This window comes from Marmota marmota, unplaced genomic scaffold (assembly GCF_001458135.2).
Source record: "Marmota marmota marmota unplaced genomic scaffold, marMar, whole genome shotgun sequence".
NCBI lineage: Eukaryota > Metazoa > Chordata > Mammalia > Rodentia > Sciuridae > Marmota > Marmota marmota.
Genome location: NW_026000108.1, coordinates 10,904,284 through 10,914,051, shown reverse-complemented (window position 1 = coordinate 10,914,051; position 9,768 = coordinate 10,904,284). Strand labels below are relative to the sequence as shown.

The 9,768-nt window shown below is 45.0% G+C and overlaps 1 protein-coding gene across 1 annotated transcript in view; it reads right to left on the bottom strand.

Annotated features, from left to right (window-relative positions):
• The window catches only part of Cd38 (CD38 molecule), a 48,158-nt gene extending 42,593 nt beyond the window's left edge, over positions 1-5,565 (bottom strand). Inside the window, exon 1 of the mRNA XM_015481974.2 lies at positions 5,068-5,565. Within this exon, the coding sequence (XP_015337460.1) occupies positions 5,068-5,321 (254 nt within the window). The 5' untranslated portion in view covers positions 5,322-5,565. The remainder of the gene's footprint in view (positions 1-5,067) is intronic.
• Positions 5,566-9,768: the final 4,203 nt, after the last annotated feature.

Here is a 9,768-nt window from a genome sequence, read left to right as displayed (position 1 = left end):
AAAAAAAAAAAAAAAAAAAAAAAAAAAAAAAAAAAGACCAGAAGGAAATGACAACAAAAGGCTCACATAAAAATGTGGAGGGTTAAAGCCAGGCACAGGGTTCATGTTACCCACCCCCCCGCCAGCCATTGAAGGGTAGAATTTGTTCCTTTCCCCTTGAATCTGTGCTGACCTGGTGACTACTGGGACCAATACAGAAAATAACACCTGGAAATAAAATCCGAAAAATTAAAACATGTGTATGATGATTAAGTTTAAGTGTTGACTAGGCCACAGTATCCAGCATTTGGTCAAATACATCTGGTTGCTGCTGTGAGGTATTTTAAAGATGAGATAACATTTAAATTAATAGACCTGTTTTAAAGCACATAATCCTCCATGATGTGGGCCTCATCTAATCAGTGGAAAGTCTTAAGAAAAAGGCTGAGGTCCCAAGAGAAAAGGGGAAATACTGCAAGAGACTTCCTTCAAACTCAAGCTGCAACATCAGTTCTTCCTGGATCTCCAGCCTGCTGGCCCAACACAGAGATTTTTGGATTGTCAGCTTTGACAATCGCAACAAGCCAGTTTCTTAAAAATCTCTCTCTTATTTTATCACATACTATTTCTGTTTCTCTGGACACCCTGACTAGCACACTATAGCATTAGCACAGATGCTGGGTGGCAGGCAAAAGAAGAAAGGTCTCCAAGGAACCATGAGTGCCCACCAGGTGGATGTGGAGGAACCATGTAGAGAAGAGCAGCAGGACCTCGCCACAGGGTGACACGCAAATTTGTGACATGCTCCATATTTTCTAGACATTGTTTGGCCAACATTGTCTGGACATCTCAATGGCACTTCATGGTGTAGTTTAAAAAAAAATAAAATAAAACATTTTAAATGGAAACAAAGAGAGGAAAGCCTTCTTGACTTCAAGCAGAATCAAGAGCAAATGTTTCTAAGTTAGGATTTACTAGGTGTGAAAATAAAACTGTCAATCCCAATCTTTCCTGGTACACGAATACAAAATCAGAAATGGCATCAAGGTCGTAATGAAGCCCAGGGTGCTGCCAATAAAATGTGCTCCTGGGTGGCTCTAAGACAATGAGTGGTGTGTGCACATGTGTGTAGGTAATATAAATATTACCTACTACATATAAGGAATTCCCATAGGGCCAGATAAAGAAGTAACTCAACAGAAATGACCACAGGTTGAATAGGAATGTACAAGAAAAGTATAAAAGTACAAATGCTACAAGATGCCTAGACTCACACTAATCAAAGAACAATCAGATGCTATTTTTCTCATAATTAAAAAGTTGAAAATACTCAGCAATGAAGAGATTTGGGGAAAGCACGCCATCTGACAGGTGGATGTGGGATTGTAAAATGTACTCCTGTTTTGGAGGGAATTTGGAAATACCTGAAATTTGAAAACAATTACAAATATAAAATCTGCATGAATTTCCCTTTAAACCAAACAAATCTATCACTAGGAATGTGTCTTACAGACACTCCAAACTGTACACAAAGGTAGACTCACGAAGATGCTCACTGGAGCATGTTTCTCCCAAGCAGAACAAAGCCTCTGTGATGGCATTCACTCCTGTATCAGCAGTGGCTGGATCACTGCCTACAACACAGTAAATGCTCAACAAATAATTGTTGAGTGAATGAATGAATCAATGGATTTAAAAATTGGAAACTGACTAATTTTCTGTTGAATGGAAATGATTATATCACCATACAGATATGATGCGATGTTAAAAAGAATGAGGTTGACCTATATATATTGACATTAAAAAATCTTTGAGACCAAGGGTTGGGCTGGAATTGTGGCTCAGTGGTAGAGCGCTCGCCTTGCACATGTGAGGCACTGGGTTTGATCCTCAGCATCACATAAAAATATATAAACAAAATAAAGTATCGTGACCATGTATAACTAAAAAAAAATTTAAAAAGAAGAATGTAACAAAATAGAAACAAAATACATTCTATCATTGAAGGATTGATTTACTGGATTGTAACACAAATACATAACACAAGGCACCCATTTTAAACAGCCTTGGTCTATATTTATTGCTGTGAAAAGGTGCTTGAGATGTTGCATTTCCAAAACAATGACATCCTAAGCACTTATTATAGGACAAGATTATGCCTCTTATTATCTGTCACATTTTGTCTATGTGGTGAGTCCCCTCATTCAGATTTTCATTTTTGTAGCTGAGAACACCATGGCACCAATTGGGTAACTTTTCCAAGATCACAGTGTGAGAGAGCCAAGGTTTCAACCCAAGCAGTGTGATTCCAGAGCTTATGTTCTTAATATAACCAAGGACAAGGTGATTCTCCGTTCTGGCTAAAGCTCATGAACTCAGCATGCTTATTAGTTGACATCCCCTTTCCACTTCAAAAGTCTCTAGACAGTAAATCATACAGGCACTCTACCAATGGAACCTGTGTGGACAGTACAGGTCAGTGGCCAAGAGTTCAGTCCCTAGAATCTAATTTGGGGCAACTTACTCTGTAAAATGGAGATAAAATAGGAACTACTCCACATAGTTGTAAAGGATTGAACAATTAAATTTTTTAAGTGCCTGGCACACAGTAAGCACCTTATTACTATTAATCCATTTATACAAAATTGTGTTTGTGTGTATGTGAGTGTGTACAGAGGAGATGTTTGGAAGGATGCTTACCAAAATAGTAGCAGGTGAGAATTAAAATTAGAATCCGAATTAAAAGTGTATTCTGATGGCAGCTATCAAGAATACAAACAACAAGAAGTATTGGCGAGGATGTGGGGAAAAGGAACCCTCATACATTGCTGGTGGGACTGAAATCTGTGCAGCCAAATCTGGAAAGCATTATGGAGATTCCTTGAAAAACTTGGAATGGAACCACCATTTGACCCAGCTATCCCACTCCTTGGTTTATACCCAAAGAACTTAAAAACAGCATACTACGGGGACAATGTTTATAGCAGCACAACTCACAATAGCTAAATTGTGGAATCAACCCAGATGCCCTTCAGTGGATGAATGGATAGGGAAACTTTGGTATATATATAATATTACTCAGCATTAAAAGAGAATAAAACCAGGGCCTAGGTTTATGGCTCAGCAGTAGAGCGCTCGCCTAGCATGTGCGAGGCCCTGGGTTTGATCCTCAGCACCACAAAAAATAAATAAACAAAATAAAGGTATTGTGTTCAACTACAATTGAAAAATAAATATTAAAAAAGAGAGAGAGAATAAAATCATGGCATTTGCAGGCAAATGGATGGAGTTGTAGAATATAATGCTAAGTGAAGTAAGCCAATCCTAAAAAACCAAAGCCCAAATGTTTTCTTTGATATGAGGATGCTGATTCATAATGATGATGGGGGAGAGTATGGAAGGAATGGTGGAACTTTAGATAGGGCAAAGGGGAGGGAGGGGAAAGAAGGGGACATGGGGGTAAGAAAGCTAGTGGAATGAGTTAGATATCAATACCCTAAGTACATGTATGAAGACAGAATGGTGTGGAAATACTTTATGTACAATCAATGACTTGAAAAATCATACTCTATATGTGTAATATGAAATGAATTGCATTCTGCCATCATATATAACAAATTAGAATAAATAAATAATTTTTAAATGTGTATTCTGATACTTTCAAACTGGATTGTGATTTAAATAAATACTAATTTATTAATATTTAGCTGAATATATATACATATACATATATGGCTATTCTGAACAAATATATATATATATATACTGTCTCTTATACACATCTGTATTATACANATGTTGTGTCCACTGAAAACTAAAAAATAAATATTATGCCTCTTATTATCTGTCACATTAAAAAAAATTCTCTCTCTCTCTCTCTCTCTCTCTCTCTCTCTCTAAAAAAAGATGCAATTAAAAATTAGATTACTTTTGGTCAGTATTCAGGTTGGATTTACTTGATTTAATTAATGCTGTTAAAGTGCAACCTGAAGGAAAGCCTCAATTTCTAGTTTCTCTTTCAACAAAGCATTTAATTATCTGTAAATAAAGCACCTAACGGGATCTTTGTCTGTACACATGAACAATTTGCGCTTCAAACTTTTGATCTGCTGTGCGCACTCTCACCCTCCTGCACTGAGTTGGGTTCCCCCGGGGGAAGGAGGAATTCTGCCCTCTCCAGCACCCAGAGCAACGCCCCATGCGTGCGTCTTCTTCCACTTTCTGTACAACTTTTAAACATTGGTTCTACGGGGGAAAACCAAGCTCTAGAAATAGAAATTTGAAAAGTGCTTCCCTTTAAGAGAGGTTAGCAGCTAGGCACAATGAACGGTCTGAGTGGCATTTCCAAGGGTCTGTACAGATTCCCGAGCTGATGATGCACCTTACTTTATAAGTAATGTCTCCGTTTTTAAAGTTGACAGTTTTTGCTGTGTTTAATGGCCACGTGCATCTCGGGGCGCGAAAGAGTTGAGTGTTGTTTCATATAAAGGAATAAAAGTGCTTTCAGCGGTCTGATCCTTCTGACGCCCTCCTCTTTCGCGGCAGGCTCGATCAACCACTTAACCAGGTGTTGCCCGTACCCAGCCGGGGCACTTACCCGGCAAAGGGGCCTGACGGAAACTCGGAGCCAAGATGAAAGTGTCAGCAACTCCATGCGCCTGCGAGTTAACTCTCGGTCCCTGCAGCAGCGCTGGGACCCAGGGAGGGCGGCAGCCCGGCAAGGGCCGGGGCTCGGGGACCCTAGCCCGGGATGCGGGCCTCTCTGCCAGTTCTCCAGCTGAGCGGGTCAGGCCAAGGAGCCGCGCGCCCTCGCCGGGCACACTGAGCCCGAGGCCAGCGCTCCCGCAGAGACCCCTGGAGCGGTCTGCCCGGAATCCTCCTGGGCACTGCCCCACGGCTCTCAGCTGATCCGCTACAGAGGATGCTTTGTTTCGAGCAATCTGGACAGCTCCCCCGCGCGCGGTGACCAGCTGTGCCCCGCGGGGAGCCCCACCACGTCGCGCCGCGCTGTCTCCAGCGGTGCCTCACCGTGTCCCGCCGCGCCCTGCGGCGCGCGGTGTCCCGCGGTGCTCTCAGATGCCAACTCACCTCAGCTCCGGCCGGATGAGTTGAGTGTAAGTGAAGCATCGTCCCAGGACGATCTCGGAAAAGTGGCTGGTGGTGCCACGCCCGTGCCACTCCAAGAGCTCAGGTGGCGAGCGCACCTTCAGGACCACGACCGCGACCACCACCGCGAGGCTCACCACCAGCAGCCCGACGCCGAAACCAATCAGGGCTTTCTTAGAGATCTGGCAGCAGGGTTCCTCCCCTGACCTCACGGGGCTGAATTCGTAGCTGGACATTGGGCTGAATGCAGGCGGCTGAGCTAAGCTGAAGGAGAGGCCAGCTGGAGGCTGGGCAGGAAGAGAGGAGAATGTGGCCGGTCTGAGACTGCACCTCCCCCTGTGCTTTCACTTGTCTCTTCTCGGCTTCCTTTCCCACCCCAATCCCCTGCTTCAAAGTTCCGCGGGTGGGTGGCTGGACCAATAAGATGTCAACCACTTTAGCCTCTGGCTTCCAGACTCCTGAGCTGTTGAACCAGACTCTAAATCTCCGAAGAGGAACATCGCTGACACTGTTACCCTCTGCAGATGCCTGAATAACAGAGTGTGGCCTTACACTCCTTGACCAGCACCTTCTATCAACCTTTCCCTTCACACTTGAGCTGTGTATACTTCCTGAAGTGTGAAGGCACCACATAGAATAAATAAAGGTATTGTCTCTACACATGAAGGGTTTTTATGGACTGTTCTGTGTTCACACAATGCCTTCTCCCTGGGAGTGATTACCCTACCTCTACTTCTTATCTCCAACAAATACCTGCTCCGTCACCTTTAAAGGCCCAACAGAGTCTGTGCCTTTTCTCAAGCAATCTCAGTGACTAAGCTTTAGTTTCCCAACCAGCCTTAGTTGAGTAACTGGGGCAAATTACTTACCCTCTAAGTAACTTTTTGGATGTAAAACGGTGATAATAGGAGTATTTACTTCACAGAGTTGTTATGAGTATTAAGCAAGTTAGTATTTCCTGTGTGTTTAGCACCATGACTGGCACATGGGAAGTAGTCAGTAATTGCAGGCTATGATCCCCCTGCTCCATGAGGCTGCCAAGGAGATGCAATTTCATAGTCCATGGCTTGTGCTTGGGTTGGTATCTGACTCCATTCCAAGTCTAAAAGTAATCGACTGACCTTACCTGCTGCTTCTTCCTCAGTTGTATATCTGTGCCCTTAAACACAGACTCATGTGAAGGACTGTGCCCCAGAATTTCCATGGGGCAAATGCTTTCTAGGCAGAGAGAATGACCGATGCAAAGGCTCTGAGGCAGAAAGACCCTTGACCTGTTCCAGGAGCAGCAAGGACGGTCATTGTAGCTAGACTAGAGGGTGAGGGAAAGAAAATAGGAGAGAAGTTCAGAGGGTAGCGGGGAGCCGGGTCATCTGTGGTTCTGTAGGACAGGGTAAAGGATTCTATGAACTGGGCATTTTACTTTTAATCCATTAGTGGTCACTGAGTGACTTTATCTGGTAGGATCTTTTAAAGGTGCAATCTAGCTTTGGTACTGAGAATACATTGAAAAGGAGGGAAGGGATGAGAAATATGGAGACCAGTTATGATAACTTTGACCATGAGAGAAGTAACAGAGGGGCAAAGGAAAAAAAAATTAGAGTGTGACTAGTGTGACTAGAGGTTGAAGGCAAGAGGATTTGCTGATGGACTGACTATGGCATCTGCCAGAAGGAGAGGAGTCAAGGATGCCTCTGGGATTTTTAGTCCAAGTAACTGACCAGAGGAGAGACAGTGTGTTGCTCTGTCTAGTGATAGGGAAACTGGGGTGAAGTAGATTCGGCTTTGGGAAGAAGGCACGGATGGAGAATTTCGTTTAGATGTATTAAGTTGGAGATGTCCCCAAGAGGAGACGTCAAGTAGCCAATTGGGTTTGATCACCTGGAGTTCCTGGGAGGATCTGTGTTGCAGTCATCAATACAGGAGGCTTACAGACTGTCCTTAAACCTGGGAGGACAAACAAGCTCATGCAGAGCACGTGTAGAAACAGCAGAGTTTTAGGATCTCAACCACGGGGTGGTCCCATAGTAAATGTAAGGGAGACGAAGGAGTCCCAGCCAAGAGAGCTGGGAAGGTGACCCCTGAGACCATGCAAAGGTGACTTGGAAGTTCTTGGTGGTATGGACAAAAGAAAGCTCACAGGCAGCAAGAGGAATCCCAGCCACAGGCGAGGTGGGAGTGCCAACCCCACAGGGGAAAGTGGAGAACATGGTGTGGTGTGAGGGTCAGTAGATCAATGGATTTGGTGAAGATGCCATGAAGATCTTCTCTTCTGGTTGCTTCTCAGTGAAATGGAAAGGGCCCCAGGAGGAGGGGCTGGTGGAGTTAGAAGGAGACAGAGAAGTGGTGTACTGGAGAAATGGGGTGCCCTGAATGGTCAGGAACTTAAGGAAAAGCCAGGAAACAAGCTTGGGTTCTTTTGCCTAACCATTGTCCACTCTTCAGGGTCAAAGTAGGCAGAGGGTTGGATTTGACGGTGTGGGGTTTGTTGGGTATGGGAGACTTTTAGGCCTGTCACACTGGGTGGCTTAGCAGAAATTCATTGCCTCACAGGTCTGCAGGCTGCATGTCCAAGATCAGGTATCAGCAGGTTGGTTCTTTCTGAGGCCTCTCTCCTTGGCGTGCAGGTGGTCCACTTCTCCAGGTGCCTTCAGGTGGTCTAACCTCTACAACAGTCTGTGTCCAAATTTCCTCTTCTTAGAAGGACCCCAATCCTTGGATTTGGGCCCACCTTGATGATCTCATTTTAACTTAGTTTTCTCTTTAAAGATAACTGCTCTGTCTCCAAAAATAGTCATTTTCTGAGGCCATGGCAATTAAGACTTCAATATCAGAATTTTGGGAGGACCTCATTCAGCCCCTAACACTGGCTAAGCACAGTGAAGTCAAGGAAAGACAAGAGTTTGAAAGTTTGAGCGAGGATAGGATTTTAATAATGGCCTGTGGCATCCCAGTGAGGCCAACAGGACGGTGGGAACCGTGAGTGACAGGAGGAGAGACCTCATGGCCAGGAGGTCCCGGCAGGGCCAAACGGTTCACAGAGAAGAAGGTCATTTGTACTCAGGTGGATTCATAGGTGCTTCAGGCTCACTCCGTCCCAAACTGCATGATGATCCTCCTCCAGACCAACTCCTTTTCTGATCTGTGGCATTTCAGTAAGACCCAACATCTCCCCCATTGCTCAAGCTAGAAACTTCCTTTTCCACACATGCCCAGGAGGTTGGTTCCTTCTGCCTCCAAAGCATCCATTAGATGTCCGTTTTCCCCATCTCCACTAGCTTAATGCACCCTCTTTCTCACCTAGGAGGGCCTTCCTGGCCACTCACCCAGTCCACTCTCCACCTACTCCATTTGTTCTCTGCCCCACAGCCAGGGTGGTGGTTTTCTTGCTAGCTGCCCCCTTTTTAAGATGCAACTTTTCCAGCCTGACTCTGATTCCCTCACTTCTCTCCCTGCTCTGGACACAGCCTGTGGACCCCTGTGGGCTTCTCTCACCTCCACAGGCACCTCTGGCCCTGCTTTCCATGAGGTCCAGTCCTGCTGGTCTTCTCTCTGTCCTCAACCAGAGGGTCTTCTAAATATAGACTCTGTCTTTGGCCAACACCGAGGCCATGTCCTCACCCTGCTGTTGCTACTGATCCTTTAGGCTCAACTGCAGCGTGACTTCCTCTGGAGGCCTTTCCAAACTGGGTGAGCTCTCCAAGTTGTGCATGCTCCTAGATGACTGACACAGATGCCTGTGATCTCCAGGAAAGACATGCATCTCTGGTCTGGAGACCAGAAATGGGAGGGCCTCCTCCCCTCAGGAAGGTGAGGACAGGGACATCACCTGCCCTGGCTTACCAGCAATACCAAGCTCATTGTGTTCCCAGCACCAAGACAATGCCCCCACGTAGGTGGCACTTGGGCAGTGCAACTCCCTTCCCACTCAACTTAGAGAGACTCCCTCTATGGATTTCTTCCAGAAGTCCCCTCTACACAAGACCAGGAATTTGCTCAGGGCTGGCTTGGCAACAACTGAAGACTTTTCTCTTAGTATCCTGGAACTCAAGTTGAAGTCCATAAATACTGGTTGAATAACTTAGCAAATGACTGACCACAGTTTTGCAGTTGGCATCCACTCCTCCATCCTTTTTGAAAAGTGAAGAACTGTACTAAGATCTGCTCCCAAGGCCAGCTCAGAACTACAAATGTGGATGGAATGAGAAACATTAGTTCATCCCAGCTTCGTCTCCTTGGCCCCTGCCACAGCTGTGCTGCCTTCTTCCTTTCACCCCTTGTCTCTGTGCTTTCTTTCATGGTGCCTGTAGTGAAAGGTTCAAAACCAGCTACCACACAAGCCTTGCCAGAGGCCTGTCACCCACAACAGCCCTTTAAAAAGGGTATTTGTTTTGACAATAAATATGATAAATAAACACAGAGTAGAAGTCAAATAGACCAAAGTGGTAGATGTAGAGAATGTTTCTCACTCCTTGCCTGGAGCACTGTTTCGTAAGGTCATGGGGTAGGGCATCTCCTATTGGGCATTGGACTTTGTTCACATTATGACATATGTTACAAGCATTCCAAATCAACAAATATTGCTATACCAATTTTTTTTTAAAAAATGATTTCTAGTATTCCAAAGTGCAGTAGAGTTGACACTGGTGAGTTTACTTAGCCAGGTCCACATTGGTGGACACTTAG